This window comes from Schistocerca americana, chromosome 5, assembly GCF_021461395.2.
Source record: "Schistocerca americana isolate TAMUIC-IGC-003095 chromosome 5, iqSchAmer2.1, whole genome shotgun sequence".
NCBI lineage: Eukaryota > Metazoa > Arthropoda > Insecta > Orthoptera > Acrididae > Schistocerca > Schistocerca americana.
The window spans coordinates 127,971,095-127,993,180 of record NC_060123.1 but is presented as its reverse complement, the minus strand read 5'-3'; the positions used below and the strand labels follow the sequence as shown (position 1 = coordinate 127,993,180).

The 22,086-nt window shown below is 38.7% G+C and overlaps 1 protein-coding gene across 1 annotated transcript in view; it reads left to right on the top strand.

The window, feature by feature from the left end:
- The window catches only part of LOC124616232, a 148,077-nt gene extending 133,243 nt beyond the window's left edge, over positions 1-14,834 (top strand). The window contains exons 5-7 of the mRNA XM_047144535.1: positions 3,062-3,477; positions 5,819-6,013; positions 11,363-14,834. Coding sequence (XP_047000491.1) covers positions 3,062-3,477; positions 5,819-6,013; positions 11,363-12,137 — 1,386 coding nt within the window. The 3' untranslated portion in view covers positions 12,138-14,834. The remainder of the gene's footprint in view (positions 1-3,061; positions 3,478-5,818; positions 6,014-11,362) is intronic.
- The last annotated feature ends 7,252 nt before the right edge of the window (positions 14,835-22,086 follow it).

Here is a 22,086-nt window from a genome sequence, read left to right as displayed (position 1 = left end):
GTCGCAAAGGGTCCAACAACATGTTGAAAGTCATTACGGTCATTGCTAAGTAGCGCATTCTTGCCATCCATAAGAAGTATAAGATCATATTGAGTAAGGAATTCGTATCACCAACAAGAGGTGTAAGATCATGACTGGTTTTCGTTAGATGCATCGTGCAACTGCTCATAAAAAGTTTCCTAGTCTTCGTCGCACTATGCACCTACTGATCATTGTGCGCAGAGCACAAAGGACTGTTTTACTATGGGTGACCATTTTATCGCTGCTTATCCTACGAACATCACAAAGACACAGTATGTCTAGTTTATGAAGAACGAATTCATGGCGTAAGTCTACGAGCTGGCCTGATTGATTTAAGAATCGCACGTTCCCAGTTCCAATATGTGTGATTTTTTTTTTTGCAGGAAACATTCAATTCCATTTCATCAATGTCTGAATTTTTTTGCAGGAAACATTCCATTCCATTTATCAATATCTGTAAACCAAGTCGCGTCATTCTTGGATTTTTCAAGTCTCTGTCATGCCCTTACCGAGATTTAGATTTATGCCCGAGTTCGGAACTGTAAGGTTACGATCGCTGAATTTTTCTTCTTGTTTCTGTAGCGGTATAAAGTTTAACGGGGTTGGGTTGCTAACCTCACGGTCCAACCTTCTTCCCTTCTCACCAGGGCTTGGGACTGGTAGTTACGTACCTATCCATGCAGTGAATTCATCATGTCCGAACTGCTGAAGTTGTCGGTGAAACTTGTCCGACCGAAATGTTTGAACTTTGCCATTACCACAGTTGCGTTGTAAACAAACACCGCCAAAAAAATCCAACGCGGCTCCATAAGTGACGTTCACAGCCACTGGTGAGGTATATGAAATGTATTCGCAATTGCGAATATGGACAACCATCAGCTGTATAATGTAATGACGACAATGAAAAGTTGTGTCGGACCGGGACTCGAACCCGAATTTGCCGCATATCGCGAGTGGTCGCCTTACCATGAGGTTTTCGAGCACGTCTCACAGACTGATCCAAATTTTCATATGTCGTCAACCATGTGTCCACAACTTGTTCTCGTACATCTATTATGTACATTCCGATACAGGGGGACATTTTTAAAGTCGCTTGCCCAGTGACGGCGGATAAATATGATATTGCAGTGCCTGTGTTAGCTGAATTACGATGCAATGCTCCTTCAGATACGCATGCAACATTGCCCTCGTGAAGAATGTCGCCGCTGCCACTGCCGCAATGGCCCTCACTAACTGGCCATTTCGGACGCTGTTACACGTAACTTGAATTCATCCTCCAAATTTGCACTGTTTTGAATCACATTGAAAAAAGATTTCAAAAATATCTTTGACTCTTAATCACGTGTTACACAGTTTCAATTTGCCTTTGCGAGTGTTTGACTGACACATATTCGTTCGTCATATTGAATGAACTGTTGTTTTACCCAGCATCATGTGGCGAACTGTTCGTTCGTGGGTATTTCAAGCAGTACCTAAGTTATGTAACGCACGTACAATAGCGCTATGGGGCTTGAAGATATTTCTCTAAGAAACGTCAATTCGTACTCCGTTTCGTTTTAAAAGCAAATTAAAATCCCTTTTAGGCGGTATCTCCTTTTATTCCGGAGACGCATTTTTAAATAGACCCATTTCCACCTTTTATTTTTACACAGTGTGATCACAATTAATATTTTTCCCGGATTGCCGGTTTTGGCTTATTATAGCCATCATCAGAGATCAGAACCAATAACGAAAAATAGAAAATTAAGACTCCAAAATTTCTGTAATGAAGTAATGGTACAAAACCGTACATAATTAATTAGTATGTTATTACGCAGCGACTCCGGACAACGGCCCGCCATGTGGTTTGGAATCTTGGTCTGAATATGATTTATTATAACCGAAACCGGCTGCTTCCAGCAGAACGAAAATAAATAGGATTTGGATTATGATTTTTTATTTTTATACGGAGTGCAGTTGTGCAAGTTGCAACATTCTTATAATTCATCATGTTTTAGCAGAAAACCATTCATACACAAATTTAAGACGAGTGCATAGGCCTACATGTTGATTTATATAAATCAACCCTGTATGAGTATATCCATGCATTTAATATACATTCATTACTTCAAACACTACTTGATCATATATAGACAAAGGAACCCTAAGCCACCTGTTTTCATGGCACAAATGTGCCTTCGTCTGAGTGACATCGACACACAGCCATTACATCTTTCTGTCTCTATCTATCTTTCTGTCTGTATCTATTAACCGTATGTTTTTTTTATCACCACCATACATGTATGAAACAGTATTAATCGCATTACTAGCGGTTTGCGGTTTTGAGCTTCAGTATAGATTCGTGAGGACCCAGTGACTAAATTTCAATGTACATTATTTATTAGATCTGAAGATGACCACATATTGATGGGAACTAGCCATATTATAAAAATAAATGTGCAACTCATGCGGCAAAATAAACAATTAATTTTAAATGTGAACACCGTTGCGGAACCTCTCGGCAATAGTGAAAATGTATAATGAAATTGGTGAACATATAACTGTATTTTCATCTAGGAAGTATATTTCTTTAAATTTGTAGTTTTTCTGCCGTCTCAGTTGTACATTTATTTTCATAATATGCCTAATCTCGATTAATCTTTGATCATATTCAGATCTTAAAAACTAAAATAAAGTAGAAAAGTATCACAGATCTGTAACACTTTTCTACGTATTTTAGAGTAATAGAAAATAGATATTTAGTTTTTGTTTTGTTTTATTTATTAGATGATGAAGATGACCAAATATTAATGGAAACTAGCCATATTATAAAACATAAATGTGCAACTGAGATGGCAAAATAAACGATTAATTTTAAATGTCAACACAGCTGCGGAATCTCTCGGCAATAGGGAAAATATATTTGTTAACGGCTTGTAACGATTTGCAGATTAGCGGAATAATGCAGATTAAATACACGGAAAACGTAGACGTTAAGGTGAACCGACATCTTGCCTCCGTGTTGTTTTTTTCTGAGACGGTCTACCTTGTGTTAACACAGGACATAGCGGGCCTCGTGACAACGATATACGAGACACTGGGCTCCTCCATCAAAGTTCCTCACTACGGCAGCAAGACGATCAAGGTGAAGCTGACGGTGTCCCCGGACCAGCGCAAGAGCGCGGAGCAGCAGCAGCAGCAACACAACCAGCCGCAGCCGCAGGCGAGCGGTCGCAAGCTGAAGCGCGACCTCAACGTGACTATCCGCGAGTCGCGGCAGGCGGGGCCCGCGACGCGCCGTAAGCGCGCCGAGACGGCGGCGCCCGCGCCCGCGGCGCCGCCCCACAGCTGCAGCAGCGGCTCCGCCACCGCCCCCGGCAGCGAGAACAACGACGACGGCGCCGCCGACATCTCGGAAGACGATGACGAGGACGAGGGCACTCGCCAGCACCCGTCCCCGCGGGTCGCGGTTGACAGGTGAGGCTGCTCTGGATTTTCATATTTTGCACTTCCACGGAGGATCATAATAACAAAGTGACTGACGCTCAACTTCTTTATATCGCAACTATCGCAGCGTCAGCCAACTTCAAGCTGCGATTATACAGAGCGCAATAGTTTCGCGCGGCCAGCCTCACGTAGTTTGAAGAAGGTCCCCACCGCGAAACGTGTCAGGCGAGGTCGCTGCGCTGTGAGCCAAGCACCTGTTGGTGTTTTGAGTGGAAACAAAGTGCTCCGCTTCTCTTGTTTGCAGCAGCCGGAGGTACGACAGAGCATGACGGCACGATTGTCTCCCTCAAATTGACGGGCTCAACCTTTTTTTTCGTGCTGTTTCACGCCTTGCAGAATACCTTTGCAAATTGTTTCATGAGGCAAGTCTCGCATAATGTTAACACACCCCTCGAATGACCTAGCTATCTCCTCGTGTTCAGTTCACATTCTCAGGCCCCGATTACTATAGTTGGCTGCAGATGACAATGGCAGCTGGTAACACAAATGCTGACCAAGTGATGTGACACAGTGGTTAGCACACTGGACTCACATTTGGGAGGACGGCGTTTCAAAGCCACGTCCTCCCATCCAGATTGAAGTCTTCCATAATTTCCCTAAATCCCTCCAGGCAAATGCTGGTGTGGTTCCTTTGAAAGGGCCTGACTTATTTCCTTCTGCACCCTCGACACAATCCAAGTGCATCCCCATCTATAATGACCACAATGTCGATGGGACGTAAACCCACTGTTCTTTCCTTCTTTTAAAACAAATTTTATACTTAATTTTTGATGTGCACTTATTTTTGTGCCCTAGTTTTGTATTTTATGCATCGAAATTTGTGTAGCTAGTGCCATAATAGAAAAGTGATAAAGGCCAATATGATGCTGACATTGTGCCACAGCCATGTAAGGTGTTTGGGTAATGGTGAACTGACAACAGGGCCCCCTTTGGTACCGGTCAGTCACTTTTTTAATGTGGTTCAGGCACAGAGATTAATGTGGCTGGGTACTAATGTGGAGGTACCAGATTTGATTCCTGGTTGCCACCTCAGATTTTTTCAACTTTTCTCTCAGACTTATCATGCCAAATGAGAAGCTGCAGTCTGGGGAGGATAACTGAGAGCAACATGTCTCCCAAAAGTGTTGCAAGCTGCTCTTTGGGATTCAGGTTAGGAGAATGACCTGGTCACATTATCTTTTGAATTCTTTTTTGGTCGAGGAATTCAGTCGCAAGATATGCCCTGTCCAGTGAAACAGTGGCATTTTGTAAGGCAAAATGATCATCTATTGCCATAGCATAAGGACATGTAACAAACTATCACAGTTTTTGGAGGAAAGACTTGCAAGTCTCTGTGCACAAATTAGCTATCCCTCACACAGATACTCTCTCTCAGAAAGGTAAAGACACATTTCCCACAGATGCTTTGACTTTTTGAGAAATTAATACTGTTCTGCTGTAACTTTTTTAGGTGATTCAAGACTTATCCATGAAACATTGGTGTGACTATTTCTTTATGCGCTTTATAACAAACAATGGTTGTCAACACTTGTCAGTGGCCTTTGACTATTAGCTGAAGGGTCAGGATGCCATAGTTCTAGACAGAAGTCGCTACAGTGTATGAGTAACAGAAGAGTTACTATGTAACAGTATTGCCACCTCATCTGAGCTTAAGCTACCGCCAAACTACTTGTGGTTCTTGAGTGTAGTCTGGTAAAAGTGCCACAACACTCCTTGGGCAGTATGACTATCTGAGCTGTCTTAGTTCATGAACACAGTACCAATGCTACCACATGCACATCTCTGAAGTATTCCAATGTCAGGAGTGATTGGCAGCATTACTTACTGTCTTCGTTCATGCCACAGTACAAACCACCACCCATTTTAAAACTGTGCTGTTGTCTGTTATATTCAGATGCAGGAGCAGTTTGCAGTGTTGTTCATTAATATTTAGTTCTGTTAAGAATCACTGTACTAAAAGATACTCAACTTATTGTTAGTTACTTTATATTACCATGAGTTACCACATCTTGTGACATTTTCCCTAATTTTTGAAAACCAGAATAAATTTTCACATGGCTATATTAGTGGAATAAAATTAGTTAAAGGAGTGCTAATGGGTATCCATGTTTAATGTACTCATGTGTCAACATCCTTATATGAATTGCATGTAATCATTGTGCATCAGTATAGAAATCCCTTCAAAAGTTTGAAGACAACTATAGGCATATTTCTGATTATGTCTCCCACACCTACATATGAACTAATAAACCCATCGCAAATGTGCCTTATCACCTCAGAATCTACAATAATTTCTATGTGTATGTTTCAGTGCAAGGCTTCGGAACCGCAGGTATCAGCAGCATGTAGCTTCCCGATACCGCCAGCAGCACAGCACATATTGTGCAGACAGCAGCGTTCTGCGGCAGCGCACCAAGAAACGCTCTGGCTCACTGCAAAGAGAGGAGCTCCTTCAAATCATCCAGGCCAACATGGACAAGAATAACCTCGGTTTCCAAACCTCCAGGTACTTTATTAATTTGAGTCATCATTAGTTAATAATTATACAAAGTAGTACATTCCAGACACATAATTTTCTCTAAACAAATTTATTGTACTTGTAAACACACACACACACACACACACACACACACACACACACACACAAACTTATATATAAAAAAGACTCGTTCACTGGCACTATGGAACCCAATTATGCTCACCTTTAATCTTCAAGCAGACTGTTTTAAGCTCACTGGACAACAAATGAGATGCTCAGCCCATATAGATAAAAAGTAGTGGGTTCTGTATGTTTACCACCAGTAAGAATATTTAGAGAAAGCACAAATCAGAAATTCATTATACAGATATGGTTTGGCCATATGTTTGTATTTTCACCTTCCCCTATGTAGTTGTTGCACAGCTGTGACTGTTTAGTAGAAAGTGAATTGGACAGTTCTTCACCTTAACCATTTAAAGAAAAAAATAGAAGAAACATAAAGGCCGGCCGAAGTGGCCATGCGGTTAAAGGCGCTGCAGTCTGGAACCGCAAGACTGCTACGGTCGCAGGTTCGAATCCTGCCTCGGGCATGGATGTTTGTGTTGTCCTTAGGTTTAACTAGTTCTAAGTTCTAGGGGACTAATGACCTCAGCAGTTGAGTCCCATAGTGCTCAGATCCAAACATAAAGCTTACAAATTTTGTTGACATATTTTAACTGTGAAGCTTTCATCCTGTGGACAATAACGCCTAAGGCACAAGTTCTGCATGAAAAAGGTAGAAAAATATGAATTCAAAATAGTCCACAGAGGCATGGAAGTGAATTAACCACATGGGATGTTATATGAGACTGAAGATCACAATTCTAATTGAATAGGTACTGGATATTCAAATGAATTTTCATGCAACTTGTACCTTTAGAGTGAATATTAAATACCAGTACTAAAAAATTATCTAATCATTAGATCCTTTTCTGCCAGATGAGTCAGCAAAAATATGGTTACATTATGCAGCATTTTTGCTCTTGTTGATCTCTTTACTGAGTAGCCAAATATGAATTTCAAGAATCCACTATTAAGTGTTATACACTCCCCCCCCCCCCCCCCCCCCCCGCACATCTCCCTATTAATAAAGTTCTATCTGGTTACTTGTGGCTAAAAAAATTTGGTTTCCCCAGAATTTGAAACAAATGCTTTACCTTTGTAATAGTAATGCCTCTTACGGCACATCCCCCAATATAACTCAGACCAAAGCTTTAATTCAGAATGTGCTACAAAATGCAAATTAGTCATTTCTTCATCTCTCATAATGAATTTACAGTAATATTATGATATGCATGTATAAACACCATCTTCTGCTGTCTCACATGTCTAGTTTTGCTTGTTGTTGTTGTTGTGGTCTTCAGTCCTGAGACTGGTTTGATGCAGCTCTCCATGCTACTCTATCCTGTGCAAGCTTTTTCATCTCCCAGTACCTACTGCAACCTACATCCTTCTGAATCTGCTTAGTGTATTCATCTCTTGGTCTCCCTCTACGATTTTTACCCTCCACGCTGCCCTCCAATACTAAATTGGTGATCCCTTGATGCCTCAGAACATGTCCTACCAACCGATCCCTTCTTCTGGTCAAGTTGTGCCACAAACTTCTCTTCTCCCCAATCCTATTCAATACTTCCTCATTAGTTATGTGATCTACCCATCTAATCTTCAGCATTCTTCTGTAGCACCACATTTCGAAAGCTTCTATTCTCTTCTTGTCCAAATTATTTATCGTCCATGTTTCACTTCCATACATGGCTACACTCCATACGAATACTTTCAGAAATGACTTCCTGACACTTAAATCAATACTGGATGTTAACAAATTTCTCTTCTTCAGAAACGCTTTCCTTGCCATTGCCAGCCTACATTTTATATCCTCTCTACTTCGACCATCATCAGTTATTTTGCTCCCCAAATAGCAAAACTCCTTTACTACTTTAAGTGCCTCATTTCCTAATCTAATTCCCTCAGCATCACCCGACTTAATTAGACTACATTCCATTATCCTTGTTTTGCTTTTGTTGATGTTCATCTTATATCCTCCTTTCAAGACACTGTCCATTCCATTCAACTGCTCTTCCAAGTCCTTTGCTGTCTCTGACAGAATTACAATGTCATCGGCGAACCTCAAAGTTTTTATTTCTTCTCCATGAATTTTAATACCTACCCCGAATTTTTCTTTTGTTTCCTTTACTGCTTGCTCAATATACAGATTGAACAACATCGGGGAGAGGCTACAACCCTGTCTTACTCCCTTCCCAACCACTGCTTCCCTTTCATGTCCCTCGACTCTTATAACTGCCATCTGGTTTCTGTACAAATTGTAAATAGCCTTTCGCTCCCTGTATTTTACCCCTGCCACCTTCAGAATTTGAAAGAGAGTATTCCAGTCAACATTGTCAAAAGCTTTCTCTAAGTCTACAAATGCTAGAAACGTAGGTTTGCCTTTCCTTAATCTTTCTTCTAAGATAAGTCGTAAGGTCAGTATTGCCTCACGTGTTCCAGTGTTTCTACGGAATCCAAACTGATCTTCCCCGAGGTTGGCTTCTACTAGTTTTTCCATTCGTCTGTAAAGAATTCGTGTTAGTATTTTGCAGCTGTGACTTATTAAGCTGATAGTTCGGTAATTTTCACATCTGTCAACACCTGCTTTCTTCGGGATTGGAATTATTATATTCTTCTTGAAGTCTGAGGGTATTTCGCCTGTTTCATACATCTTGCTCACCAGATGGTAGAGTTTTGTCAGGACTGGCTCTCCCACGGCCGTCAGTAGTTCCAATGGAATATTGTCTACTCCGGGGGCCTTGTTTCGACTCAGGTCTTTCAGTGCTTTGTCAAACTCTTCACGCAGTATCGTATCTCCCATTTCATCTTCATCTACATCCTCTTCCATTTCCATAATATTGTCCTCAAGTACATCGGCCTTGTATAGACCCTCTATATACTCCTTCCACCTTTCTGCTTTCCCTTCTTTGCTTAGAACTGGGTTTCCATCTGAGCTCTTGATATTCATACAAGTCGTTCTCTTATCTCCAAAGGTCTCTTTAATTTTCCTGTAGGCGGTATCTATCTTACCCCTAGTGAGATAGGCCTCTACATCCTTACATTTGTCCTCTAGCCATCCCTGTTTAGCCATTTTGCACTTCCTGTCGATCTCATTTTTGAGACGTTTGTATTCCTTTTTGCCTGTTTCACTTACTGCATTTTTATATTTTCTCCTTTCATCAATTAAATTCAATATTTCTTCTGTTACCCAAGGATTTCTACTAGCCCTCGTCTTTAGTTTTGCTTATTCTCTATTATTTCATGCAATTAAATTCTCAGAGTGCATGGTCCTCTTGCATTTCTGCTCCCAGTTCTAGTGAGATGTATTGCTGATGTGGAATACACACCAAAGAGCAAATTCACACTTATCACATACCGCCAGAGGTGAACATGTTACAAAACAACTCAACTGAATCCTACACCAATAGATTTGTAGTGTTACACCTACCCGTGTCACCATCAAGCACCATATATTAAAATTTAAGGTCATTATCTTATGGCTTAATTTGGTATTAAGCTGTAAAAATAAGCATTGTTCACATTCTGATCAGTGAATTAAGTTCCTTGATGAATCACATTAATATCTATGGAGTTATTCACTTTATTCAAGATGCAAAAAATTAAAAATGTTTTTGTGTGCTACATAACCATACTCACTATTAGTGCTTTTTATGGAATGTTTCTACAAATGTACGATGAACTATTTGCAATAGTGGTGTTTATACTTATCATTAGTGTCATATCACCCATATCAGCAGTGGCTTTCAAAATTGATTAATGTGAATGCCAGGGCAATTCCTTCGAAAGATGAGTGACTTCTTTGCCCAACCTTGTCCAAGCTGTGTATGTGTTTATCTCTCATTATCTCATTGTTGATGAGATGGTAAAATGTGATCTTCATTTTTTTACATTTTAATACAAAAGCAAAGAAAATCAGCCAGTCTCTCTTAGATTTCAGGCTTATGAACAGAACACATAGGGTACCCGCATTAAACATAATATAAAATGCAACAACTTGAGACATAATTGAGGTATTTATTGGCATTTTGCTTCTACAAGTACAGTAACTCAAAATGTTTTCTGTGTTTGCTTGTGGCACCATGTGTGCATGCATATAACTGCATTGTTCACCTAAACACACATTCCTACTTATCTAACAATCAAGAAATGGGACAAGCAGCTTTGTGAAACTGGGAGTTGGCTTTTGATGACTGGACAGCACACCAAGTTGCATTTTTAGAGGCTACTGTTGAATTAATCCATACGTTCTTCCAGTGGAGCCCTCGTACGTCAATCGGACAAGTAGCCAATTGCAGTTACCTTATTCAACAGTACACAATGTTGTCCAAAAAAGGTTGTACCTATGGATGTACAACTACAGCTTTGTCACAAAACCAAGCCTGAGAATAGACCATGATTTAAAGCATTTGCAAAGCCAATTCTGGCAAAAATGCTCAAAAATGAGGCATTCCTCGATTTCATCTGTTTCTCACATGAGACTACATTCCACTTGTCCGGCATAGTAAACATGCACAACTGCTGCATATGGGAATGGAACCCGCCACTCAATATAGTGACAAGATAGTGAATGTGACACTATGAAAACTAATTGTTGTGTGTTGAAGGACAGGGTTATAGGACTATTTTTCTTTGTGGAGCCTGCAGTTAATGCAAAAAGTTACATATGCATGTTGGAGCTTTATTGTTGTGCAACAACTTCCTCATGACAGATCTTTCAACAAGGTGTTGCAAGATGCCATTTTGCAAATATGGTGTGAGATTTCTTGGACCACGAGTTTCCAGATCACTCGATTGGAAGAGCAAGTCCATTGATTGCTTGTTACCCCCAGAAGCCTAGGTTTTACTGAGAAACAAGTGTACCAGATGCCAGTTTGTGATTTACCAGATCTGCACCAAATCATTTGTGCAGCTATCGTAAATATTACACCTGCAGTGCTGCAAAACACCTCGAGAGAAGGGGAAAACAGATTAAATATCAAGGTTTATTGTATGCGTAAAAAAAAATTTTGAGTTACCATACTTGTAGAAACATAGTGTCAATAAATATCTCATTTACTCCTCAAGTTATTACATTTTACACTATTATATTATGTTTGACCAGTACAGCCTGTATCTACTATTATAAGTCACACGCACAGTTAGTTTCAGGTTGCCCTACTTAGATATTTTGTTACAGATCAGCTGTTTTGACCATTTCAGTATTCTTTATATAGCATACGACTTTATATTGTCAGTTGTATCTCTCCTCTAATCAACAAAATTGACTTTCAGGAAACAGTGCGACCGAGGTGGCCTGGTTGATATTAGACATGCGCATCACAGGCATAGGCACAAGACTTCTCATCGTGAAGAGGTGCAGCTGCACTACCTTGCCCACAGCCCTGCTCCTAACTGCTACCTAGACTTGGCAGGATTGGAACACAAGTTGCAGCACTGTCACCACGAATGTCGTCACGGTGTGGAGAAATCAGTTCAGCAGCTGCAGCACAGCAGGCAGGGCTGTCACACACGTGGACACCACCGCTCTCGCTCTCACGACTTGGGTCAGTCAGTTCCAGTTGCACCAGTTGGGACATCACCAAACCGATATCCAACAGCGGCACACTTGCCACCACCGAGGGTCTGTGCGGCTGCTGATGATATCACATCGTCGCCCTTCCATTTCGGGCGGGCACGTTCGAAGTCCCACGAGGACCCGGGGCCAGACCGCAGGAAATTGCCACCATTTGTTATGGGACACACATCATCACCTCACCACCTCAAGCATCGAAACAGGGAACAGGATCAGGCCCGTGCCATGGCCCAGGTGGTTCGTTGGCTGGAGCAGGAATTTTCATCTGGCCTTGGCACTGCTGATAGGTTTGCATCTGGTAACTCTACACAACCACCACCTCCTCCTGAAGGTCCACCATCTGGCCAGCCAGAAGCAGGAAACAATTCTACAGCAGCAGGTGTCTCTTCTGTTGAGAGGCACGAGCACCATCACGTTCATGAGCACATACATCACCATTACCACCACTACAGGGAGACACCTGTCCTTGTCTGATTCTGGCATACGGCTACTAAAGTATTTGATCTGGTCTCCCCGTTTCTGTGTCAGTATTTATTGTGTTATCACCCAAAAGCAACATATGTAAAGAATATAGTAATTGTAGTGCAAAAGACAAAGCTGTAATAAAGTGAACTAATATTTTCAGTTTATTCGTGGGTTTTATTGCCAGCTTTTACTGTGACAGAATCAGGTCAACATTTATTTATTTATTACAAGAATGATCTATCTGTTACCTGCAAAATATAGAATGATTGTACAGTTCTTAGGCCTACAGCAAAACAGTGTAATCAAAAACTGACATTATGTTTGTTTAGAGTTACATTCTTGATTGTGCAGCAGATGACGAGAGACTGAAATTCTGTGGCACTGAACTGGACCTTCATTCAGTCATGTCTTTGTATGTCTTATGGTCGTAACCAATTAATTTATTTATTCTAATATTCTGCGAGGTGCTATCTTATTGATTGTGGATAAGGAAATAGTTTATTTTTTCAATCAGTGCTACTGCAATGTAAACTAAAATAATGAATGTAGACTATTACATTTGCAAACTGATTGTAATCTAGAATCTTTTGTGACACTGAAGTAGCTGTGCGGCTGTATCAATAAGGAGTCTGACCAACAGGCTGTGGCAGTGTTGGGTACACAGTCCTTTTCCATTTGTGTTTCACATCAAACATATTCTGAAGTATTGCAGATATAAGAAACATAATTTTCTATCCTGTTCTTGATAGTATTTTCCTCAACACTGAACGTGGCAGTAGAAATATAATTTCTTGATTTAACATGCTCAGAAAGTCTATTGTTGTATCTGTTTTACTAAAATAATAATTACAATTTCTGAAAAAAGTAGTACTTAAGTTTTCATTAATGTGAGTTAGAACAAAACAATTTTTTAATATGTGAAGGCAAAAAGGTAACTTATGAAACAACAATAAATTAAAGCAAGTATTCATTTATTGATGACTGAAATATTAGTACAACTTAAAAGACAGTAAGGCACAATACCTTGACTCTCAGTAGCATCTTAGGTTTGTATAAACTGTCATGGTCTCTGATAACAATTTTCAGACATAGACTGTATCAATATATTGAATGAAGGAAGATTTAAAGCAATGTTTCCAAGTAGAGCACAATGACACCAATTTGTCACAGATATTACATAAATTCACACAGATTTTCTTGTCAAATGCGAACATGACTGGATATTGGTCTACAATGACATCTGCTTCTCTAAGAGAGCATTGTGTGCTGTAGTTTAGGAAGCTGCGTAACATGATATTGATCCAAATGGTATTATACTAGTCTTTAAATGGGCAAAGTACTTATATAATGATATGATCTACTACACATATATTTAATGAGCTACCAAATGAAATGTTATAATTTATTCCCCTTCTTTATAGTCAGAATCTTATGCATATTGTACATAACTATATTCTGTAAATAGTGAATGAATGACTTGTGTATTATGTTTCAAATACAGTGCATTTTTTTATGTTTGTATGACTTATCTACCTCCACATACTAAAATAATGACCTGTACAATTGTATTTGAATGGAAAATCTTTCATATATTCATTCAAATTGTGTGCAGTTTGGACATTTTAATGAGCCTCAGATTCTGTGAATTTCTGTGGGTATGTTTGTTTCAAATCATACAATATGTAATATTGTATTCAAACTATAAACATTTTATTGCTGTTCTTTGCTTTTCTAATTTTTATGTCTGTTTTAATATATTGTATAGTGTAGATATGACAACTGAACTCGTGTCAAAATATTTATTTTCTGAGTTGTATAATAACTGCCAGTTTTGAGTGTAGAGAGGAGAAATATTGATATTATGTGACTATATTTTTATGATTACTGAAACTGCTCATTAGCATTAATTTTTGTGTTCATTTTCTGTCAAGTTCTCCTAAACAGTATTTCTAAGGGTATCGTCACCACGTTTTTAATTTCTTCCTCCCATTTCAGAGTTCTGTAATATTCTCTAATCACACATATTACAGACATAACTGTTTCTTGCTCTGTTTGTTTCAACACCACTGTAATACTGTTGTAAGTCATACATATTGACATTTAATTACTGAAGTTACCAAGTGAGATTTAATTTCTGGTGTTCCTTAGCAGACAAACAAGGAAACCCAAATATCATATTTTCTATTACAATTACATGTATCTGTGTTTGCCTCATTAATGTCTTATTGTTATGTATGTGAAAGAGAACACATGAAGAGAAAGAGTTCACAGGTCTGTGATGTTATTTATTTGATTTTAAAGTGAGGGACTGTATTTATTAATTTGTGCATAAAACATGCTTTAAAGTCATTGTGAAGGTCAAATAAAAATGTTGCAAAACAGTAGTTTGTTTAAAATAACACCTTTCTGCTAATATCTTCCATTTGATACACTCGAAATGTCCTAATTTAACAGTGAGATACACTTAGAAATATACTCATACATACTGTAAAACACACTTATGTTGTGAATGAATAATGTGTCAGTACCTACAACAGCAATGTGTATGCCTGGCAATATTTCACTGCAATAAATTACTACACTCGCCTATTGTATATGTGTTTCAATTAACTGTCAATACCTGAAGAACCTGTGTTAGACAACATGAAAATTATAGAGAGTGCTTTCATCATAACTAAGGAAATTATGGTTAGTAACTACTGTATACCGACTGCAATCTGGAAAACAAAATAAAAATTTGCGATAACAGATTCAGTTTCATTACCATGCCTTAATGTGCAACCTGAGAATTCATTTAACCAACTACATTGCAGTGTAATTTGCTGTTCTACAAATGTCATGTAGTTACACAGATTTTGTATCAGATAGCTTGGACGTGTCCTGTTATGATTCAGATGTGAGATGTGACTAGAAATATTTTATTCAATCAGTGTGTAAATTGCATTCTATATTATTTGATGAAATCATGAATGCTGATTTGCTCTCCTGTGAAGACAATGGTGATTATTACTGTAATTACAGAATCCAGTCTTTTCAATTCTCTCTCTCTCTCTCTCTCTCTCTCTCTCTCTCTCTCTCTCTCTCTCTCTCTCTCTCTCTCTCTCTCATACACACACACACACACACACACACACACACACACACACACACACACACACACACACACACACACAAAACCCGTATCACTACATTGTGCTGGATAAATACGCTTTGTATTCAGCCAATAGATGTTCAATGTGGTAGCCATCATTTGCTGCACACAATTGCAATCTCTGGCGTAATGAATGTCGTACACGCCACAGTACATCTGGTGTAACGTCGCCGCGGGCTGCCACAATACGTTGTTTCATATCCTCTCGGGTTGTAGGCACATCACGGTACACATTCTCCTTTAACGTACCCCACAGAAAGAAGTCCAGAGGTGTAAGATCAGGAGAACGGGCTGGCCAATTTATGCGTCCTCCACGTCCTATGAAACGCCCGTCGAACATCCTGTCAAGGGTCAGCCTAGTGTTAATTGTGGAATGTGCAGGTGCACCATCATGCTGATACCACATACGTTGACGCGTTTCCAGTGGGACATTTTCAAGCACCGTTGGCAGATCATTCTGTAGAAACGCGATGTATGTTGCAGTGCTCTCCGATACACACGATCGAACAGCGGAGGAGTGGTACTCAAGCGTCAACTTTAGGTTACAATATCTCTGGATGTAATTAACATTTTACAATGCAACAAACGGCACTGATTACGTATTTGTTTATATGTTCAGATGTGCTAACAAAACTAACGTGGTTCCATTTTAAAAAATGTAGGTTTGTGTTAAAAAACATACTTCCGTGCATTTTTGTTTGGTTTGTATTAGACAATTACACTAGCCCCTCTCCTCACGTTTGGTCTGTGGAATTGGTTCGTTAGTATTTGATGTGGTTTACGAAATATATCCAGCGGTAACGTTAGGTGACTCACCCTGAATATATATAAACAAAGACGATGTGACTTACCAAACGAAAGCGCTGGCAGGTTGATAGACACACAAACAAACACAAACATACACACAAATTCAAGCTTTTGCAACCAACGGTTGCTTCATCAGGAAAGATGGAAGGAGAGGGAAAGACGAAAGGATGTGGATTTTAAGGGAGAGGGTAAGGAGTCATTCCAATGATGAGCAAGTCTTCCTGTGTAGTTGGGTGCCAAAAAAATATTTTGATAAGTGGAGGAGAAAATTGGCGATTGAAATTTTGTGAGAAGATGCTACTGTAACGAAAAACGCCTTTGTTTTAATGACTGCCATCCCAATTCACGTATCTTGTCTGTAGCAATCTCTCCCCTATTTTGCGATTATACATAATGAGCTTCCTTCTTTTAACTTTTCGATGGCATCCATCAGTCCCATCTGATGCACAACTCACACTGCACAGCATACTCAAGAAGAGGACATATAAGTGTGGTGTACACTGTCTCTTTAGTAGACCTGTTGCACTTTCCAAGTGTTATGCCAATAAACTTCAGTCTCTGGTTTGCTTACCACACAAAATTATGTACTTGATGATTCCAGTTTAATTTATTTAAAATTGTAATCCCTAAGTGTTTTGTTGAAATTAGTCCCTTTAGATTTGTGTAATTTATTGTACAACCAAAATTTAGCAGACATCTTTTAGATGAATTCACATTTTTCAGTATTTAGAGCCAATTGCCATTTTCTCACCTTACATATATCTTGTTTAAATCATTTTGCAATTGGTTTTGGTCACCCAATGTCTTTACAAGATGGTAAATGACAGCATCATCTGCAAACAGTCAAAGAGGACTGCTCAGATTGTCTCCTATGTCATTTGTGTTGATTGGGTACAGCAGAGGGCCTATAACACTTTCTTGGGGAAAGCCAGATACTACTTCCATTTTACAAAGGGCATTCAAAAAGTTTTGCACAGTAGTCTCTATTTTTTTTATTTTTTACATGAGGAGAATGAAATTTTTTGTGAACGTACTTGGAACAGTTAACTATAAGTTGGTAAAAGTGGTTTCTTTTATTTACAAGTGAGCCATAATGGACCATGAAGTAGATGTGAGGTTGTGACAACGGTCAGTGTTGGAGTTCCTCTTGAACACAGGCGATGACTCTGTCGCATCAATCCACAGGAAGCTGCTCCCTGTTTATGGGGAGGACACAGTAGATTGCAGCAGTATCCAGCGGTGGTTGCAGACGTTTGAAGAAGGTGATTTCTCTCTACTGGACAATCCACAATGCAGTAGACCCTCGCACACAATCTTCCTCAATGTTTTCATTTCTCTTGTCCATAATCTAGGCACCCAATGCGCACAGATTCTTCTGTACCCTAGTGACTCTACCAGTGATACCACACTACCCAATGACAAACAAGTCATTTCAGCAAGCTGTTGTGTCATCACACATCTGTTATTTTGGATGATTTGATCAGTGCTCTCATTCATAACACCCTCAGCCGTTGATGGCCTACCTCATCATGGATCGTCCAGTAGAGAGAAATCACCTTCTTTAAACCTCTGCAACCACCACTGGATACTTCTACAATCCACTGTGTCCTCCCCATAAACAGGGAGCAACTTCCTGTGAATCGATGTGGCAGAGTCGTCAGTGGTCTTGAAGAGGAACTCCATCACCGGCCATTATCGCAACTTGACACCTACTTCACATCCATTATGGCTCACCTGTAAATAAAAGAAAATACTTTTATATACCAATGTATGGCTAAATGTTCCAAGTATGTTCACAAAAAATTTCATTCTCCTGCAAAAAATAAAAAAAAATTAGAGGCGACTGTGCAAAAATTTTTGCCCTTTGTAGTTAATGACTTTCTGTCAGTTATTATGAACTGTGACCTTTCTCTCAGGAACTCATGAATACAGTCACACAACTGATGTAATACTCAATAGGCATGCAATTTGATTAGAAGTCGCTCGTGAGCAACGGTCTCAAAGGCCTTCTTGAAATCTAAAAATACGGAATCAACTTGACATCTGCTATTGATAGCACTCATTAATTCTTGAGAATAAAGAGCTAGTTGTATTTCACAAGAACAAGATTTTCTGAATTTGTACTGAAAATTTGTCAGTAAATTGTTTTCTTTGGGGTAATTGATAATGTTTGAACATACTGTATGTTCCAAAGTTCTCCTGCAAATCAACATTAGTGATATGGGTCTGTAATTGAGCAGATTACTCCTGTTTCCTTTCTTGATTATTGGTATGATGTGTGCAAATTTCTCATTTTCATGTATGGATCCTACAATGAGCGAGCAGTTTTATATGATTGCTGTGTATCAAACTATTGTATCAGCATACTCTGAAAGAAACTTGATTGGCCTACAATCTGGACCAGTAGCCTTATCCTTTTAAAGTGATTTAAGCTGCTTTGCTACAGTGAGGATATATACTTCTAAGTTACTCAAGTTGGTAGCTGTTTTAGATTTGAATTCTGGAAGATTTACTTCATCTTCTTTGGTGAAAGATATGTATAGTCACTAACTCTTTGAGTTTGGGCACACCATAGTTTACTGGCAAGAGTCTTTTTGTCAAACAGCAATGCAGTGTCACATTAACAATGCTATACATTTCTCCAGTGGCTGAAAGGAATTATGCCTTAGAAAGGCAGTTTGTTTCACCGTCATTTTAATCCATTCATCATCTGAATGAGACTTTACACTCTGCATCAATAGCATGGCCACTGCAGACAGGGTGACAGCATATTATGTTAGAATAGGAGTTCTGCAGACTGCCCTTCACTCTTAGGTACTCAAAAGAATACACATCTTATTCACTAACATTTGTTTGCAGAGAACGCAGTACTTGAGGATTTGTACTGGTTTCTTAGCTAAGTTTATATGTTTTATGGCTGGAAGTGCAGTCAGAAACTTCACCCAGATGCAGAATTCCTTATCTGCTTAAGTACTCCACGACAGCCCATACTTTTGCATTGCTGACAAGAAATGCGTTTCATAAGTAGACCTTGGGGATATGTTCAGTAAAATCAGTAAAACAACCAAGGCTTTCAGTCTGTGTATATTGGAATATAATTGCAGTACTCATTTAAAATGCTACAAAACATTTTTTCTAATGGAAGCCAGAATGTAGCCCCCTACTATTGTGGTAAATTTTAAATGTGGGTGACTAGAAGTGAAAGGGTGTCAGTCAACTCAAACCCTGAGGTAAAACTGTCATCTTTTCCACACCAAGTATTGTTAGATCTATATATCTGCAGGTCCTAAATGGCTTATTGACACATAGGTGATTTACCAAAATTATTTGCATTGGTAGACAATTTAGCAAGATGAAATACCAGTGACAGTCAAATGATTTCGTCATGAGGGCCTGTTGCTAGGGAGATAATTTAGAGCTCATCAGCTTTGGACACCGAGAGGCATGCAACTACTGTCAAAATTACGTGAAAACTTCATAATACTAGAGCAGCTAATGAAAACCTTCTGCTCCCATGTTCTGTTTCTTCTGTTCCCACATTCTGTTTCATTTTTGCTGCCTTTAGAGACCTGGTTTATAAATTACATAAATATCATAATTACAGCGAATAATTGAAATGGACAACAAATAAAGTTTGGCAGTTAGTACTTCAATATATTTCTAGTCAATTTTCATAGGTTATCACAACAACACAAATTTATCTCTGCAAAGTTTTCAGAGGATCCTAGGACTACCACTGCTAACAGTGCATCTTCAGAATGAAATATGCGCATCTACAAAACACCCAGAACAGGGAAGTCTGAAGTGCTTTCATACTATAAAAAGCACCATAAAATATCAATAGTAGTTTTAAATTGTCCAGGATATGCAAATTTTATTAGAAACTGGCATGCAATGTTTCTGTTAATGGAATGGGAATGGGAACATCATAATGGTTCATCTCCAGCCGTAATTATTAATAATTATTTTTTAAAAGTAGATGAGAAACTCAGTTCATGATGTTTGGAGGGGAAACAGAACAGCACATTGAAGAAACAAAACCGAAAATATACTGAAATAACACGATCTTACATGTCCAAGGTAAAATAAAGAAAATTATTATGACTCTCAAAAGCAAAAGTTCATTGGAGTTGTTGATATCTCCAATGAGATACTTAAAGTTTGTGGCTATTATACATATAGTTTTAAGTCACACATTATGCATTATTTCATTCAGGTTTTTTTCCACAAATATTAAAGTATGGTATTGTTAGGCTTCTTCAGGGCTTCAGTTCAGCTGGTACTCACTGGCATTTATACAACTGCGCAAATAGAAAGAGTATCACAAGTTCTAAAACCTGCAGATCTATGGTGGTATGGCCCGACTCTTACAATATCAATCCTGTAGTTGTTTAAAAATTCTATAATTTACTCAGTCAGTCAGGTAATACAAAATAATCTCATAGCATAAACCTAAAATAATGGATAAGAAGATAATATTGAAAAAGATATTTCCTTTGCAGCACTTTAAAAAGGATTATAAAGAAAACTGTGCTTCAACACTGACTTAGTTCGTCTGATGTTAACCACTTTGTCCATTTGCACAAAACCAGGTTAAATGTTAACTGATAACAGTCAATGCAATACATTACTGCTTAGCATTGAAACAAAGATTAATCTATGTTTGATGTTAATCAAACTCATATCTAGAATTAGGTTACATCTGAAATAGGATCCTGGTTGCAATAGCAGTAGGTACTGTGACCAGTTAGAAACCAAATGTTACATATTTTATCATGAAATAAGAAGCAAATAATAAAGTGGTTAAAATGGTATTGTTAGGCGAATGTGAAAGCAATATTGCAAAAATTTCAAATGAATATAGTATTAGTGCTGAAAGTGCAGTGAAAAGACTTGACCCTGTGGAAAGTACAGTACCTCTGAGAGCTCTGCAGTAAATTGTGTGATGGGTTCATTCAAAGACACCATGCTTTTGCTTTCAGTGGAATTATTTTAGTGCTGAGAATCTATGGATAGTTACTAATAAAGGTAGCTTAGAATGTAAGATAATTGTTCTGAAGAAGCCATAGGAACTTTACATTCTGCAGGAATGGATGCTGGGAATTGTTTAGGAAGTGATAAAAGAGCTCAAAAACAAAGTTTGAAGAAAAAATTCGTTAACAAATTAAGTAAATCACTCATATCTGCATCAGAAATAGTAGAATTAAGCAAAAACAATATTTAGATCAAGAAGTTATAACAATGAAACAAGAAGTTGAAACCACAGTTCACATTTTTAGTACAGCTTTCAAAATTGCAAAATATCTGAGACCTTTACTGATATGCCAGTTGACACAGATCTCCAGTCTCTTAATGGGCTGAATATGGGAAGAATCCTTCACATAAATTTCTGTAGCACTAATATTACATTTTATATTGCTAAGAGTATGTATGAAACATAATGCAGAAAACAAAAAAGGAAAATAAGCAGATTAATAGATGAATCTACCACTCTAAGCAAGAAGCAGACATTAGTTGTGCATTTAAAACCTTTGTGGAGGACACTGACAGCTGTCAAACTATGTTCTTAGACCTGACTGAACTAGTGTGGTGCAGGTGTAGTATCACTATGACCTTTTTTTGTAAAAAAAACTTTGAAATGAGTGAACAATATTTAGAAGGTTGTCCTATATGTTTCTGATGTGATGGTACCTCAACAGCGATAAACAGAAATAGTCATCTAGGGGTACAACTTAAAAATTTATACCCCTCTGTCATAATATGGCATGGCACCAACTGTAGACTAGTGCTAGTTGTTAATGATTCCATCAGAGAAGTCCATGGAATAAACTACTTTCAGGTATTTGCAGAAAATTGTATGCTTTATGCAATCGATCTCCTAACAAGGAGAAGACTCCAGCAGTGGGGCCAGCTTTCGAAATGATCTATACAGTTATGTGGGTTAAGATCCCATGTATCACACACACTGCAAACATTCCCCCGGTAGCCTCTCATTTGTGA